A 19,410-nucleotide genomic window follows, 5' to 3' on the forward strand; every position below is an offset into this window, starting at 1 on the left:
CGACTCAACTGAATAATCGGAATCTACTAAAATTCCGCTTAATTGAAGAAAGAAATTTTTACAAGTTTTATAATTTATTACAAAGTAATGCAAATTTGAACATAATGTCATACATTTTTTATGTAACACAAATTATTCGTCATCTAAAGAGCTATCTGTCTTGTCGTCATCAATTGTGCTAATTATATAGCAATGTATTAGATATTGTTATGAATTATGCAATATTTTATTTTAAAGCATCACAAGAATAGTTTCCCACTACATAAAGCAAAGGAGAAGGAATATATGTATACACAATTCCAAATCAAATAAACTGAGCTTAATCAAACAAGGCAGATTGTTCTTATCGAGAGAACACACCTGTACATATTGTTATAAGTCAGTTATTATCAAATGTAATTGAAAATTAACATCATACATGAATGACATGTTCATGGTGTGACATTACAAGCAATATTTCCTTTAGTACGCTTGTACTATTGTCCTTCAGTATTGTAATCTAAGTTTGCCAGAACATGAAGAAAAACATTAGCCTTGAAAACATAATTTCCACCTGACTGTTCTTGCAAACCTCTCCATTCAAATATGGTCCTTCTGGTCACGTCGTTTAACCATTATCGAAAACGAATCTCTGCGTAATATCCTTTCTAAAGGTCCCAAGTACCGTGAACCACGCTCCATAAATTGGAATTATAACTTTAAAGTTCTTATGGATGCCGTCGAGGACTATGCAAGAAAATGGATAAAACGAGAACAAGAAGACATTGATTCTCTGTCAGAGTGGTTAAAGGCCGTGAGGTCTTTGATTTTGAAACAAATGAAAGTTTAAAGTAGGTCAATGCGTGCCAAGGCTACATCAGTTTTCAAAGACCCCGATGTAGCAAAAACATTGTCTACTATACATGTCAAATATGTTGTCGTACCAGCAGACAAAGCCCAAAACAACATTGTTTTTGTCTGCAAAACGTTTAATATCCAATGTTTATTATCAGAGGTAGACGTAGAAAATAATAGCAGTGATAAGACCTACACTGCTACCACTCTCTCCAAAAAAGAGATTGTGGAAAACCATAAATCTGTGCTATCCTCTTTGGTCTCTCTACCAAGGACGATTATTGTGATTTACCGTCTATGTACTGGATTCCTAAACTTCACAAGAATCCATACAAACAACGTTTCATAGCTGGATCTGCAAAATGTACAACTAAAACCTCTTTCAAAACTTTTAACTTCTATACTCACAACTGTAAAAGAGGGTCTACAGTCCTACCATAATACTTTTTACTCCCGTAGTGGTATAAATTCAATGTGGATCCTGAAAAATTCGAAAGATCTTTTGGAGACAATCAGTTCAAGACTATTATCTGAATATAATAGCATTAAAACCTATGATTTTTCAACACTGTATACTTCTATTCCCCATACTCTGTTAAAATCCCGACTTAAAAACATTATACATCGTTGTTTTTACAAAAAAGATGGTACACCTAGATACAAATATATAGTTCTTGGTAGAGATTCCTCATACTTTGTAAGAAATAATTCCAAATCATCTTCCAAATATACAGAGGAAGATGTTTACAAAATGCTGGAATTTTTAATCGACAACATATTTGTCCAGTGTGGTGGACGTGTTTTTCAACAATGGCATTCCAATGGGAACAAATTGTGCTCCTTTACTTGCTGACCTATTTCTTCACTCTTATGAGGCTGACTTTATAGCTGATCTGATCAGAAAGAAAGAATATCGTTTGGCTAGATCCTTTAATCTCAGTTTCCGCTATATAAATGACGTATTATCTTTAAACAATCCTAATTTCGGGGATTTGATACATCGCATCTACCCAAAAGAACTTGAGATAAAGGATACTACAGACACTTTTAAGTCAGCCTCATATCTTGACCTACACTTAGAAATCGATGGTAAAGGAAAACTATTGACCAAACTTTACGATAAACGTGATGTCTTTTCATTCAGAATTGTCAACTTTCCTTTCATCTGTTCAACTCCTGCGTTCATGTCACAACTCATACGTTATGTCAGAGCTTGCCGAAACTACGCAAACAAATAGGCCTCTGGAACAAGGTTATGTTGCTACAAGATTGAAGTCATCACTACAGAAGTTTTATGGTCGTTATCATGAACTCGTGGATCGTTATGGTGTATCCATCAGCACCATGAGAACTGATTTATTCAACGGGTCATAGTTTTCCTTCCTTCGTGTGTCTACCCCGGACTTGACTTTTAATGAGCAACTCGGCGGGTGTTTCTAGAAAAGCAGAGAACGCTTACCCTACCGATGCACCTGGTCCATGCTCCCAGTTTTTAGTGGAGTCCGAGTTGCTCATTTACTTTTGTTACTTTGTATGTATGATTTTAGTTACTTTATGTTCTTTGTTGTGTATGTCTGTTTTCCATGTCTGGTCTTTGTCCCTGGATTACATTCTTTTGATTACCGCTATAACCTTGGTTCCCTTGATTACTCTTTAACGGAATCTTCACAAACGTTCAGTAAGTAAATATTTTTGTATCACAAACAAATTGTTAGTCGAATTTAGTCAAGTATCTAGTTATAAATAAATGTCAAGACAAAACGAAAGTAAAAAAAACACAGAAAGAAAAAACATTTAGCAATGTATCATTTTTAAAAACAAATGATATAAAATGTTGAAGTTATTTCCGCAGTTACTTTGGTTCAATATTGTATATGGTCATTGTTAGTGCTCTTAGTGTTTTTAATAAGAAGGAAAGAAAATTGTCTGATTATAAGACATACCAATCAATCATTCAAAGTTCATGTTATTACACTGGGACAAACATTCTTATAATCTTATAATGTATTATTCCGACAATAACTTCACAACTACATGCAATACAAAGACAATAAAAACTACAACACGTGTTAATAAAATCTTAGTTTTTTTTTTAAAAGAAACAAAATACGATACATGCGGTTCAAATGTAGGCTTCAGGCATTCTGATTTTTCTAGTATTCGGTTTCAAATATTTTGATTTCTGTTTGAAACCTATGCGATATGTAGTGGTGATAAACTATTAAGACCTGATATATTTACGTCTGCTTCATGTTCTATCAGAACATCCATAGAATCAACATGTCCCATCAGGCACGCCCAATACAGAGCAGTTTGTCTATAACTAGTACAACGGTTTATTTCTATGTCAGGATATTTTAGAAGTTCTTTAACTACATCTACTTGATTGTTATAACAGACGGCCAGTAATGGGAAACAACCATCATTCTTACACTTCTTAACATGTTTGGGAGAACGAGCCAGTTCTCTGATTATCTATACATTGATCATTTGACAAACCCAAAGGTCAAGGGGCAGACTGGAATGTTCAGATTTATAAAAGTCATTTTCTCTTTCCTTTAAGAATTTATTGAGATTGTCTTTATTGCCATGGTCACATTCTATCGTTTCCTCTGAATTGTTATCTATGACACCTAGGTTTATGTTTATGTCTGCATTGTGTTCAATCAATGCCCTCACTATTTCTATGTGGCCTTTGAGACATGACAAAGTGCATTGAAACTTGCATTATCATCCCTATGATCAATTCAATATCTTTACACTTGAGGAGTTCTTTAACAACTTCTCTATGGTTGTTATTACTTGCTATCTGTAATGGTGTCCAGCCGTTCTTCATATATATGTTTATGTCTATAGAATGCTGTATCAATTCCCTGACCACCTTGATATGTCCATTCTGACAGGCTACAAACAGAGGTGTTACACCACCTTTTGAACTCTGTCTACAGAGTGTTCTAACAATACATCAACTATGCCATGATTCCCCTCCTGACATGCCTGATAAAGAGCAGTACAACCATTTTTATTTCTATGATCAATGTCAATATCTTTACACTTGAGGAGTTCTTTAACAACTTCTATATGGTTGTTTTGACATGCTGTTTGTAATGGTGACCAGCCTTCCTTCGTACATGTGTTTATGTCTACAGAATTTTGTATCAATTCCCTGACCACTATGATATGTCCATTCTTAATGGCTACAAACACAGGTGTAATACCATTGTTGGTCTTGTTGTTTAAACATTTAGAGCAAGGAGTCAGTAGATTGACCAGGTTAATATATCCCTCTTGACATGCTATATATAATGGTGTGGATAAATCATTCCTACAGATCATCGGTTTATTATCAACTGTGCAAACTCAATATCACCATAAAAAATATCATGAATAATGGTTTGTCACCAAAACACTTGTCTCGTTTTGTTGCTAATTTTGACTGTAAAGAGGTTTCAGTTGTTTTTAGGTAAGACATGAATCTGTTGCGGAAAACTCCAGATTTCTTGTTTGTATTACAGAAAACACAAGTTACCCTACCTTTATCCCAGTCTGAAACCAGTCTTTCCATGAACATCTTGATTTTGTCTTCTGTGACATTGATTTTGTCTTCTGGGACATTGATATACAGTTTGCCTGTTTTGTCTTCAACACAACTGTTGCTAAGAAAAAATCTTTCGCTGATAAATTCATAATCAGAATTTCGAATGAAAGTGTTTATCATTTAATTTCCACATTGTTTTGCTAAAAGATAATAGTCTATCAAATTCTTACTTAAAAAAATGAGAATGGATTTTTCATACAATTTTCCAATTCCAAAATACTCCTTCCCTTTAATTGTCCACATAGAAACGGGAAAAAATCATAATTACTCAAATATTTATTGATCGTTGTTATTTCCCCTTCACCAAAATATCTTTTGATAAACAAGTTCCTTCCGTCAGGCAAAAGGCCAAGACATTCAGAATAAATATCACATTCACTATTCTCAAATACGGAGGGCATCTTGATTTTTTCGTCTTTGAATACCCGAAGCCTAGAGGTAACCAGAATTTTGCAGCAGTTATCTTTCAGATTAGACTTAATTGAATCTAATTTTGATTTCCAATTGTCCAAATAAGTTTGATTTAGTGTAAACTCACCACATAAATTATCAAAAACAAATAAAGTTTTGCAGCCATGCTTGAAGTACTTTTTAATGCCCTCTGGATCCTCTGCTGGAACAATTACATAACCCTCCTCTTTCATCTTAAGAGCTATATGTCGGACTGTGAATGTTTTACCTGTACCGCTGTTCCCAATTACTACCACACAGCTCTGTTCCTCAATCCTTGTAAACACTTCTTTCGCTGCTATTGTTTGAACAAACATGATGTTGTCTTTCTCCCATTGTTCCGTTTGTTTATTGAATTGCTCTTGAAAAACAAAAACTCAATGTTAATATGACTACAATTCATGCGATGTTAATATAAGCAAAACTTAGATTTATGATCTACATACGCTTATAATATGTAAAATAAAAGTAATTCAATAATGCACATCAATATATTTTTATTTCCATTTACCTCGAATGTGTTCTGGAATGTGATTGGATAGCTCGTCAGTTGTTTCTTTAAGTTGCTCTGCAATTCATTAAAACATATTATTAACTTACACCAGTTTGAAAAATAATAAAAAAATATATTAGAAATGCATATATCAACCTGTTACATGTATTGGACATCAGCAACACGTATTTACCGGAGCATCAAAATAGAAAAAAATATGGAAGCATCAAACCAAAGTATACGATCAAAACGGTAATCAGAGACGATTAGATATGAATGAGAAATGTAAACTACAGAAAAGATAGGTTGATTTTTTATGACATGATCGGTCCCGTGCAGCTCCGGGTGTCAAAAAAATAGTCTTGCAGCAGCGCTAAGCTTGTCGTAAAAGGCAACTAAATAGTGCTCAGAAACCTAGCCGGAGGCTAGGCGCTCTGCTCACAGAGCAGCTGGGATGTGTGCCCCAGGTGGTGGAATAGGGTACCCCTGGCATGTTACATGCTGGGGTTGTCCGGCTATAATATGGAAAACCTGACCGCAAACCACAGTGGTACACCGTGATGGGAAAGGTGCCACGTTAAAGAAACCTGCTGTGGTATTCGATAGGAGTAGGAACCTTTGGGCTCCGCCACATGAGGCTAAATTGCCCGACCTTACCTATCCCCCCTTTTTCTAGTGGCAATCAAAATTTGTCGACCCTTTAATCCTTGAGTCCCATCCTTTTTTTTAATTTCATCATCATTTCATGTTCATTTTATCATCCCTTTCATGTTCATCGCCTGAATTTAGCTGAAATATTGCTGCTCAGGCGTTAAACCCCAACAATCAACCAATCAATCATGACATGATCGCTTTCAGTTAGGAATATGATACTTGTTGGAAACAAATCACTGATTCCTTTTTCAAGTATCATTTTGTTAGTAATATATGGACTGTCGGAAGAAGTTATCGAGAGAAGAATTGACATTAGAGAGATGTACGGCTTTTAAGTGACAAACTTCCAAAAGTGAAACTGATGTGCTTTCGATGCCAAAATCAATAATGGTAGTCACCTAGCAACAGTCGTTCATTGAAGACCAAAATATGGCCTTTGGGTGACATTTTCATTCCGGTTGGGTTGTTGTCTCTTTGACATATATACCTATGCTCATTATATTGCTGAAAGTGCCCAAACGTTTCCTTTATCATTACACACTTAATGACAGCTAGTCAGATTTAGAATTCCGATGGCTCATTATTGAAGGTGATACACGTCTATATCTTAAAAGCAACATGCTTAATTCAGTATCAGCGCCATTCTGAAGCAAAATATGTTCTAAAATGTCCTCTTTGATAACTGAAAGATTTCGTCTGTTGAAAACAATTAGTACCACTGTTAACGACGTATCTAAATCACTACCGAGTTGTATTCAAGGGACTCAACTCCAATTCCCATGGAAGAATCTGAAGCGGCAGTTACTATGTGGTAATGCCCTCTTCACATTTTAACGCAAAATAATAAATACTCAATAAATACTCAATGACCATATATTAACAATGTTTTTTTCCTGATATGAAATGAATATAATGTACAATCGGTAGTTATATTATATATTATGTAGTATTCGATACATGCTGTGTCTTTTACAGCGGTGTTAACTCTCTGAAACATATGATATAAATTATCAACCGCTAAGTATAGTACAAAGTTTAAATAACAGGTAATGTACTACGTTAGCTTGTAATTGATACTTAATAATTGTTTTTTCAACAGCGTTTTGTCTCTGAAACATGTAATATCAAAGGAATGAAACCTTTACAAATGCCCATTAGACAAAAAAATCATTTTAATTGCAATTAAAAGTTTAAGCTTTTTTTTTCAATTGAATAATGTATTATTTTCAAGATTAAAAAAATATGTTGCAAATGTTTTGTTGCTGAAATTGTGAGGTTGATATTGTGCAGATATAACTAACTTCATAAAGGACTAATTACAAAAAAAACATGACTGAAAGAGTTGTAAAGTGAACTGCATACTAAAACATATGTTGCTCAGACGTTTTCATTAACATTTAAGTCAATATCGTTTTTGATCTGTTGAAGACAATATGTATTCAATCCATTTCACCTCAAAAGGGTGTCTGACATATTCATGAAGGAGGTATTGGTGAATATTGTCATGAAGTAATATTATGTTACACTATTTTGCAATAATAAACGCGCTTACCCTTTGTTGTATGTGAAATAATCATTGATTATACAATTTGATATACATTTCAGTTTCCTTAACGTTTTTATCGTTTTGAGAATTTCTGAACTTATACAAGAAATGTAGTTAAATAAAATGTACCATGTTTAGACTTTCCAAACTGTGCTCTATTGCTCTTTTGATGTAGATTCATTTAAATCGTCAACTTCTTTCATGAATTTCTTTTTTAAATCCTCTTGAACTAATTAGATACCACAAGAACCATCCAACTGATATCAGTGCTAAGACATACACTGCTATCACATTCTCCTAAGAAGAGATAGTAAAAAACATAAATCTTTGTCATCCTGTTTTGATCTGTCTACCAAAGACGATGATCTACCGTATATAGACTGGGGCCTAAACTCTACAATAATCCATACAAACAACGTTAAATAGCTGGATCTGCAAAATGTACCACCAAACCTCTCTCGAAACGTTTTTTTCACACATGTCAAAGAGAGTCTTCAGTCATACCACGACACTTGTTACTCCCATAGTTGTTTAAATTCAATGTGGATCTTGAAAAAAAATTCGAAAGATCTTCATGAAGCCCCCAATTCAAGATTATTATCAGAATACAATGGCATTAAACTTATGACTTTTTAACTCTTTATACCTCTATTCCCCATCCATCCTCAGTTAAAATTATTACTCAAAAACAGTATGCATCGTTGTGACTCCAAAAAAAAAAAAGACGGCACACCAAAATAAAAATATGTAGTTCTTGGTAGAGATTCCTCATACTTACTAAAAACTAATTCTAAATGACCTTCCAAATATGCCAAAGAAGATGTTTTCAAAATTGTTGTTTATTTGTCCAGTGTGGTGGACATGTTTTTCAACATACTGTCGGCATTCACTAAGGAACAAATTTACTTGCTGACATTTTCTTTTAATCTTATGAGCTTTATATTAGCTAATCTGGTCCAAAAGAAGGAACATCGTTTAATTAGATCCTTTATCTCAGTTTCCGCTATATAGAAGACGTATTATCGTCAGACAATCCTAGTTCGGGGATATGATACATCGCATCTACCCAAAAGAACTTGATATAAAGGATACTACACACACTGTGAAGTCAGTCTCATATCTTGACCTTCACTTAGAGATCGATGGTAAACGAAAACTTTTGACCAAACCATACGACAAACGCAATACTTTCCATTTCGTATTGTCGAATTTCCTTTCATTTGTGGCAACTTCAGCATGTTTTTTTATATCACAATTTATACATTATGCTAGACCTTGACGTAATTTTTGTATTGCGCTGGATTTCTTAAAATAATAATCTGTATTTTGCTACAATATTGAAGTCATTACTACGGAAGTTTTATGGTCATCATCATGAACTCGTTACGGTGTATCCAACTGCACCATGAAAACTGATTTGTTCAACATGTCATAGTTTTCCCTTCCTCTTTTGTCTACCCTGGACTTGACTTTTTATGATCTACCTGGCGGATGTTTCTAAAAAGCAGAGGACGCTTTCCCTACCGGTGCACCTGGTGTATGCTCCAAGTTTTTTGCTGGAGCCCGAGTTGCTAATTTTCCAAACTAATGGACCCTCACCCGCAATCATTCACTGGAATTTGCTGTGTCAAGAAAAGAAGATATGAAGATACATCGAAATCATTATTGATCAAAATCATGAAATATAAATATACACAAAGCGATATATCATAAAGATCTTAAAATTACGCTCGGTCCTTGACGACATATCACTGTATAACGGTCCGTCCGTCTGTATACACATTCTATGCTTAAAACTTATTTTGGTTCATGAAAGGAAGATTTCTTTAGTTTCTTATCCTTCAGAGGGAATTACATGTATTCCCCTCATGTTGTTGATCTTTATTACGATCTGTATTGTTATTCCTTTAAAGTCAACACCTGGACAAACAATTGAAAATAAATGTTATGACATGCTACATTTCAAAACAACCCTAAAATATTTTCTAGCCACAGAAATTCACCCCTTCCCTTCTAGTCCATTCAGAATTAAATAATTTCGCCCTCCACGTGCAGTGGTGGATCCGGGGAGGGGTGGTCGGGATACAAACCTAACCCCCTTTTTAGAAAGCTGTTGTTATTTTTTGGATAATTAAACAAAATGAGCAAAAACAAGTACTTAATTCATTTAATATCTTTATTTGTATATGAAATACGATTAAAGACAGTTATTGCCACGCTTATGAGAATATTTAGATTCAACAACTGTGAATTAACACATCCTCGACGAAAATTAATTCCTTCACATGGTGCGAGTTTCGCAGACGACATTCTAGCATCCGGTCTGACACGTTCTCGGTGTCAAATACATGGATTTTACATTTTAAATGAAATTCTTGTTCTAAATGCATATGATCTTTTACGTTGCTACTACTGAAAAGTACAGAGAAATTGCATCTCAAATTGAATACAATCTTCAGTTACTGTTTAAGTGTTTAATTTCTTATTAGTGTATGATTTATGATTTCAGAAAAACGCAGCCATTTTTAAAGATAATTATATCACGCTTATAAAGCCCTAATAGGCATGCTCGTTAAAATGCTATTGTGAAACATTCCAGCCATTACCCTAAATAAAACGTTAAACCCGTTTAAATGAGACAACTAGCTCTAGACAAAAAGTCTTTATGAATAAGTTTAAATGCATATTAAACCTGCGTTAACACAACATCGGTAAAAGGCATCGGTAAGGTTGGATTTACTGTACATCTAAATGTGCAGTGACACCAGTCCCTTTTGGATTTCAGGTGTGCAGTTTTCAAAGGTTAAAAATACATTTAAAATGATGTGAATGCAGAATATTTGTTCGTCGCTACAGAATGAGTTAATACAGTAGTGGATGCAAGAATTTATCAGGCGTTTGACACCCTTCCCTTTTTGATGGAAAGTTGAGTGAAATTTGTGTAAGATACAAATATTTGCATATCACAGCATAGAAACCCCTTCCACTTTTACAGCTTTCTGATCCGAACCCTCTTTATAAATTTCTGTACCTGTGATAGTCCAAAAACTAAAAGAAAATATATTACTCAAATTTATCATAAAATCATGTAAAATACAGACCCAGACTTTTGATGAAGTAATTGTCTAATCTGATCCTTCAAAAGAATATTATAAATACAGTAACGAAATCAGGAGCGTAAATATGACAAGTAGAATTCGGGTAAAAATAATTATAATAATTCACGACTTTAAGTACCATTCAGTGTAAGAATCGGGATAGGGTGGTACATCATTTTTTTCTCAAAATGGTCTTTTTGCCTCAAATATATTCAATATAGCTAGACCTAGAAAATCAATTCAGTTTTATCCAAGCTGAAGCATCTGGGACGTGCATAATGTTGACAGCTTATATAGAGGAAAAGTGCGGGAAAAACTTCCAGCCCCTTTTCAGCTACATGTGACCTATTACAAACTTGAAAAACAATTTAATGGTTACTTCATGAGGTATAAAACAATAAAATCTTTTTCTTCTATTCTTCATTTGCCACACTTTATACACATTATCCCTGATTCTTAGAAAGAGAAGAACTACAAAATCAAATGATAGCTACATTGGTGAAATCTGGGGTAGATACAGATTTGAGGAGGATGCGATAATTTTTTTGCTACAAAATTTAAAAGCCACATTGAAATTGATTTACAAACTAATGACCGCTGAAATTCAGAAGAAATACATGCACTGATCATTAAAAAGTCCTCATTTCCTCATATTTTTTCCAAATTTAAACGTGAAATTCATAATTTATAGGATTTGCAAAAGATATTCGACATTCCGAGTAAAATAATTAAATTCGAATATTTCCGATAAGATTCAGCGTGTACGATAAAATTAAGAGACACAGCGTATTTAAAGTCGAGCTTGTTTCCATTTAAATTCGAGCTCGTTCCTAATTAAACTCGACGTTGTTCTTGGTTAAATTCGGTAATGTTCCAGTTTAATTTTCACTAATTTTGTTTAAAATGGGTCATTAATTCCTTTTGAAATCCAAATTTTTTATGAGTGTAGGTGGCGCCCTTCGTAAAGAGAATATGCTAATGCCCGGCGAAAATGCTTTTAAGACGCAGCAATTTGTAAGATGTGAACGTGAACAAGCTAAAATATGTAAGAAATAAGCGTACAATAAAAAAGGGATTTTTATTATATATAATAAATATTAATCGATCATTGAAAATAAATAAAATAAAATGAATAAGTGTTTACCAAATACATTATAACCGGAATTTGTTCGTGAGAATTTGTATATCAGCTCCTCATTTTTAAACATAAGAATGTAAAAAACAATTTAATCGTCATCACGAAAATGCTCAACAAAACCATTATAGTCTGACTATAAGAAATGAGGTTTTTTTTTCAGGACTTCAGTCTCACAATAAAAAAACATAAAACAAAACAAAACAAACAAAAAGAATAAAAAACGTTCATTTTAAAGTCAGTGGTCGCAACAAAATTTAAAGTGTATGAGTACACTTGTACAGGAAGTCAATATCAGACATCACCCAAAAAAAACGTATGTATGTGCCATCTTTATAAGGACACCCATCAAATTTAAAGCCAATCCATCAATTTTGAGCCCTTAAAGTGAAAATGGAAAAGGCTTACATATAAAACAAACTTTTGAAAGAGTAATCAAGGGAACCAAGGTTATAGCGGTAATCAAAAGGGATGTTGCCAGAGATGAAAGGAAAGTTTACAATTCTAAATAACAGTCATCACGTTTGTCGTAAAGTTTGGTCAATAGTTTTCCCTTACCATCTATTTCTAATTGTAGGTCAAGATATGAGGCTGACTTCACAGTATCTGTAGTATCCTTTATCTCAAGTTCTTTTGGGTAGATGCGATGTATCAAATCCCCGAAATTAGGATTGTTTAAAGATAATACGTCATCTATATAGCGGAAACTGAGATTGAAGGATCTAGCCAAACGATATTCTTTCTTTCTAATCAGATCAGCTATAAAGTCTGCCTCATAAGAGTGAAGGTATAGGTCAGCAAGTAAAGGAGCACAATTTGTTCCCATTGTAATGCCGACCGTTTGTTGAAAAACACGTCCACCACACTGGACAAATATGTTGCCGATTAAAAATTCCAGTATTTTGTAAACATCTTCCTCTGTATATTTGGAAGATGATTTGGAATTATTTCTTACAAAGTATGAGGAATCTCTACCAAGAACTATATATTTGTATCTAGGTGTACTATCTTTTTGTAAAAACAACGATGTATAATGTTTTTAAGTCGGGATTTTAACTGAGTATGGGAAATAGAGGAATAGAAGTATACAGTGTTGAAAAATCATAGGTTTTAATGCTATTATATTCAGATAATAGACTTGAACTGATTGTCTCCAAAAGATCTTTCGAATTTTTCAGGATCCACATTGAATTAATACCACTTCTTCAAAATTTTGATAAATTTGTAGCATAAAAATAGACACAAGTCGTAGGGTAGATACTTTTCGATTTGCTCAAAAACTCGAAGTGTTACGGCAAATAGAAAGTAGAGCCTGTTTGGTGAAACATATGTTTATAGAGTACTTTGCAATCGTATTTTGTTGATAGTACGGGCTGCATAAGGAGCGGTATTAACTGCAAGAACTGCCTCTAAAAAGACATATAGTGTAAGAATAATTACATAAGAAGGGCTCAAATATTGTGCTATGCTACAAAACAAGGTTTTAGATAGGTGGCGAAAAAATTTTAATTATTTTTAATGGAGATTGAGTTAATTGCTAAAATTAATGATGGCTCTTGAAACAAAAACAATGGAATTATCAACATGTCTGAAGGAAGACAATATGGTCTAGCTTTATCTCAGGAGTAACAATTAGTGACTAGAGTGTTATCTAGATGAGTGATACAGCTGGGATAATCATTCGAAAACGAATGATACCAAATTAGTATTACACACTGACATTGTTTGCCAAAATAAACAAAACTAAAAACTCTGTGCGAGAGACATAACATACGAGAATCAAGGACATTAACCCACGGACAAATACTGCTGGCTAAAATAATGACTGTAATGTCTATACACAGTCAAAATATAACCCAAACAAACAAATCAATATTATACAACGTCTCAGAATGTGACCACTTTATTCGCTACACTGCTCCTTCGGATCAAATTGATACAGGGAAGATAACGTTAACTTATAGAAGGGAAGATAAAACTGATAATAATATTGCTATTATATCATTGTTTTTTTATGATTTCAGATTTAAATATTGTATTATATAAGAACACCATGGATGGTTGTAGTAGTCGTAACTTATATGGCCACTTCTTGTACCCCCTTTTTTAGCATTTAAACATTGCAAAACAAAGGAGTCGAATGCAATTTATTAACCTTAGTAGCTGAAAAAATCATATCAAAAGTCATATTAATCGATATTTCAGTTTAATCATTGAATGTTTGAGCCTGGAATCAATCTTAGATTTTACATACAAGTCGGGCTGCATATTTGATACTTGGTCCAAGTCTCCATGATGTGTTGCCTCCTCCTTGGAGAAAGCTCAACTTTTCCATCGCTGCCATTTTTTGGATTTTGTTTTTTTTTCTCATTGTTTTTAAAACCCTCATCTAATCAACTGTTCTTTGGATATTTTTTAATTGAAAATAGACTTTTCTCTAGTTTGTTTTTTTTTCACCACAAATTCGTTGAACATGAGCTTCATAACATATAGATTTGTCAGCTTATTATTTAATGAATTCACCAGTGAAGACCATTATCAACTTTCTGCACTAAATTAACGTACAACAAATTTCCAGTTGATGTAATAAAACGTAAGGAAAGCGGCCTTATGCTTCAGGACTAGTATTCAAAAGAATACGACCTAGTTACATTTGACTGCTGTCATATCATAAACGGTTATGCCTGTGCATTTGTTGTAAACAATTTCCGGATTTTTTTTGTGTTGCCCATGGTAGCACTGATTTTCATATTGCTGTTATCTAATTTAGCTTTATGTATAAGGAACTTTCTTACACACCCATCAGAGATTGATTCATAAGGATCTTCATAGCTAACCTCTTCATCATTTATTCTCCAAACAACTTCAGCTTTTTCGTTTGTTATTTCACAGCTGAATTCTGCCTTCTCGCCATCAAAGACTGTCGTGTCATTTAATTCCCTGGTCCATGATATAACTATATATATGAAAAAAAACCACAAACGCAATTAAAACTCGGATGATTGAATTCCTTCATTATTGATTCTGGAACTTCATTTTGTACTTCTGTTTATGATTTATAATTAAAACCATAACAGGGTTATCATCTTCATTCATCAATAAGTATTCCCTTAAACGCCGCGAAAAGAGTACATCTGATAAAATAATCACAGCATTGATACTTTATAATTTTATGTTACGAGCTGCGATAAACATTAATTGGTTGAATCGTGATAAGCAACGAAAAAAAAAACAAGTCAAAATGGAAGAAAATACACCATAAAATCATTTATTGGTATTGCTTTTATATGTAGGTATGGTAACGTTAATATTATTATGATTGTCCAGAGTTTTTTCCTTACATTTTCTCGGGTGGGAGATGGGGGCGCTTCCTAGTTATAAGATGACGTGCCGCTGGCATTAGGTGGCATTCGGTGGCATAAGGTTGACTTTGTTACTGTTGTAGCGACATACCAAGGAACAAAATTTTCCTTTCGTTGATAAAACTGTATTTGTGAAGGACCAACCGAGTAACGATAGAAACTTATCACTTCTTTAACCCAAGAGAACTTCTGTATACTTTACAAACGAAATGATGGATTCTCTCTGGTAAAAGGTTTAATGTTGTTTTTTTTTATAATAAAAGCAGGTCATATCAAACACGGCTATTAGGGTTTTTTTTAATGAAATGTAAAAATAGTGTAAAAACTTCCCAACGTTGTAAGACTATGAATAACGCAAGGCATTTTTTTTGCTTTTATCTGTCTGGATTCGACATGTATGACAATACCACCTGCACTCAAGTGCCCTAGACTACTTCACTCATTTTTTAATGGAAAAAGTTGACACATATCCAAATGGACTTGCACATGTTGAACATAGTCATTTATTCAGCAGTATATATTAACATAGGGACGTACTTTCAGTAATTTGTAACCCACATTAATATTATTATAGTTAAATCGCCAAAACGAAGTTTTGCGACTTATTTTTCTTGACTTGCTGTCATCAAAATGGCCACCAAAATCAGCGAAGTTTCAACATTTTTTTTTATTTAAATGAAATTTAATATCTAGGGTAAGCATTACCTTCAAATTCAATGGCGGTTTCATAATTAGGTTGATTTCGATTATTTGCAGTTTTTGGCGATTTTCTGTTGTGCATGAAAACACAGTACCACCTGCTTTTTGGGTTTATTAGTAGCTTCGTTCGTGTTTTTGTGCATATATTGACGATAACTATACTATAATAGTATTTGAAAATAGTTCAAAATAAGATGCGAAGTCTTAGAATATTCAGTAGGCTATTTTTAGCAGGCATGATTGATAAACGAGAATATCACACGCTACGTTAAAAAGTCAAAAATCATATAATTATACAGACATATGTACCATGCGGATAGATAACGTTCTCATGGCTACAAAAACAACAGTCAGCAAAATCGTTTTCCATCCTAAATCTATTTGTCAAATGCCAATGTGTTATTGTCTATGTAGTTATAAAACAAATTTAATTCATATACCTTTTAATATTTCTTAAAATAAAAAAATGTCAAACATACATGTAAAAGTACGTAACCTGCCAACAGCGAAAGCAGAAAAAAAGGCAACTCTCTTCTGGAATCATTTTATCTGCCGTATAAACCAAACACATCCTTCATACACTTATCTTACCATCATTTCTAAGTGACCAAATATTTTATTAAACTTTCAAATTATAAAGTAGTTTACAATTCAATTCACTTTTCAATAGTGAATAGTGAATAGTGAAGTGTACTCCAACTTCAGTCCTATGGTACGGACCACTATATTATTTAATAGGTTTTTGGATGATTAAAGAAGGGGAAAATAAAATAGAATTATTGTTTTGCAAAGTTATTTTTATGATCTGTTTGGCTGCTCTAGATGAAGATGGGACATCGTCATTTCCAGAGTTTTCCTTTCCTCTCTTCATCCTAGAACTATATATCTAAATTAATAATGTATCGCCTTAACATTAGATTTCAGCTACGAGTTATGTAAAATTTTGAAATTTTAGAATGCCGATTGTAGGATTTTACTACTTAAATGTAATAGTTCTTTACACTTAATCTCCATATAACAAAACTTGAAAGAAGGGAATTCATTACTCATTGGCATCATTGCCAATTAATTGAGAAATCCCCATACATTTATGCCATTGCAATATCTCTGAGGTCTTCCAAAAATATATTTAAAAGTATAGTATCAGACGGGAGTTCATTCATGCATGTTATAGATAATTGCATACCACATAAACAGTGATTGTTTAATTGTTACACTTTAAGATAAAAAATAATGCAGACTGTGTATGAAATTGCACTTTGGAAGAATTATAATTGTTGAATTATTTGACTTGATTGACTTCACTTATAAATGTGAAGTTTTCTAAAAAAAAAAATACAGATCTGAAAACAAAACAAAAGTTAAAAAAGTGACATCATTTGTTCGAAGGTTTGAATCACCTTCTCATTAGTACCAAAAATAGAAGTGTCTGAATCTTATAGAGACTGGTACTTACGTATGGTTCTTTCTAAAAATGTAAGGGGAGCGAGGAGTGATTCTTCATAACTCAACAAAACTGTTCAAATACATTTGTAAATAAAACAATTCCATACTAAAACATATGTTTCAAGTATGGTCGGATGTTTATACAAAACGATGTTTTCTGTTCACGTGAAGTCAATCACATCAATTTACTACTGTCCACTACTACAACTCATTGTTAGTCACGTGCAAAATGTGATTAAGATTATTTTCCGTGTTTGAGTTCCAATTCCACTTTTTTTCGACGAAAACGGAATAGCTTCGCTTACACCATTTGACCTTAAATACGCTTTTCCATGGAAACGCAAGTCACCTGATCACGATTCTGTTTCCCAATTGGCCAATAGTGATAACTTAGTGGCGTTCGAAAAAAACTATGTCAAAAATTGACATTGCGTGCCATGTGTTTTTTCCTGAATGAAATGTAGAAAATTATAAGTAGAAAGAACAAATTTTACTGCGTCGGCTATCTAATACTTGTTTTTAAATGTTAATGTTAACGCCCGATAATAAAAGAAAGAAAAAGTGGAAATGTGATCTCACAATACTTTGACTTTACATATAAACAATACCTGATAATTTTTTTTTCTATGAAGCAACACGCTTATTCCTAACAACAAAATAAATATACGAGCAATCGGTTCGATAAAATACCGCTTTACACTTCATTTTATTTTATGTCAGAAAACCGACAAAAATAAAAGTTTTTTTTAGGCAGACAAATCAATAAAGAATATACGAAACAACCTACAGTAAAATATGCAATAATGACGCATTCTCATTGGCTTAATTGAAAGGTAATACCGGGTCATAACGTACACATGTGGATGTTTAAGTCTTTATATAACAGAACTCTCGGACTGTTAAAATTGTCATTGATTTTGCTTATGTCAAGATTAAGCTTTCAGTTGAAAACGGACAAAAATAGTTAAACATTAAATAACACTCCACATTAGAATCAGGCAAAATGTGATTCATGGAAGAGGAGCCTACATATTTTTATTTTATTTAAAATGTTATTGTTAACAGAAATTAAAGAACCTTAGTGAGCGCGCTCATATATCCCACGCATCCCCATGTTGGATACTCCAGTAAATTTGATTGTAAGCGAAATACATGTAGAAGGACCCGATAAAAAAGGAATAAGAGTGTTTTTTAGGCTTTCGACCTTTTTCTTCTTACTAAATTCTGTTACTCAGAATGGTAGTTTCAAACTCCAGACTGTGATTTCTTTGAGTTTTAGTTAATCCAAAGTAAATATCATCGTAGCGGAACAAAACATACTCTTGACCTGTAACTTACCATGGTGTACTTATATACCAAAAATTATGTCATAATCTGCAAGCGTTTAAAAAAAGTCAGACAAACGGTTATTTCTGTAAATTTAGCTATGTTCAAGGCCCGTTATTTTGGTAAAAATCATCGGGGCGGAACCAACTATTTCTCCTGTAACTTATCATGTTGAATTTCTGCACTAAGGATCATGTCAATATCGGCAAACATTTAGAAAAAAAGTCCAGAAAACTGTTATTTCTGCTAATTTTGCTGAGTTCAAGGCCCATAATTTCGGTAAAAATCATCAGAGCGGTAAACTTAACCTGTAACTTATCATGATAAACTTGTATACCAAAACTCATGTCAATATCTGCAAGCGTTTAGAAAAAAAGTCCGGAAAAATGATGATGGACCGACGGACTGACAGCGGGTCAAAGAGTAATCAAGGGAACCAAGGGAAAAGAATGTAATCCAGGGACAAAGACCAAACATGGAAAACAGGCATACACAACAAAGAGCATACAGTATACAGTAACCAAAATCATACATACAAAGTAACAAAAGCAAATGAGCATATCGGACTGCACTAAAAACTGGGAGCATGGACCAGGTGCACCGGTAGGGTAAGCGTCCTCTGCCTTTCTAGAAACATCCGCCGAGTTGCTCATAAAAAGTCAAGTCCGGAGTAGACAAACGAGGAAAGGAAAACTATGACCCGTTGAATAAATCAATTTTCATGGTGCAGATTGATACAACATAACGATCCACGAGTTCATGATGACGA

At 33.5% G+C, this 19,410-nt stretch overlaps 1 protein-coding gene across 1 annotated transcript; it reads right to left on the bottom strand.

Annotated features, from left to right (window-relative positions):
- Positions 1–3,027: 3,027 nt before the first annotated feature.
- Positions 3,028–14,152, bottom strand: LOC148596463 (uncharacterized). Its single transcript, XM_088564272.1, has 6 exons — positions 14,086–14,152; positions 5,394–5,450; positions 4,701–5,243; positions 3,852–4,031; positions 3,557–3,762; positions 3,028–3,309 (listed from the first exon to the last, which is right to left on the bottom strand). Exons 1-6 carry the CDS (start codon positions 14,150–14,152, stop codon positions 3,028–3,030), a joined length of 1,335 nt encoding a protein of 444 aa, XP_088420398.1.
- Positions 14,153–19,410: the final 5,258 nt, after the last annotated feature.

The sequence above is a fragment of the Perna viridis genome, chromosome 15 (genome assembly GCF_037379345.1).
Source record: "Perna viridis isolate PV_CMFRI_1.1 ecotype Kerala chromosome 15, ASM3737934v1, whole genome shotgun sequence".
Lineage (NCBI taxonomy): Eukaryota > Metazoa > Mollusca > Bivalvia > Mytilida > Mytilidae > Perna > Perna viridis.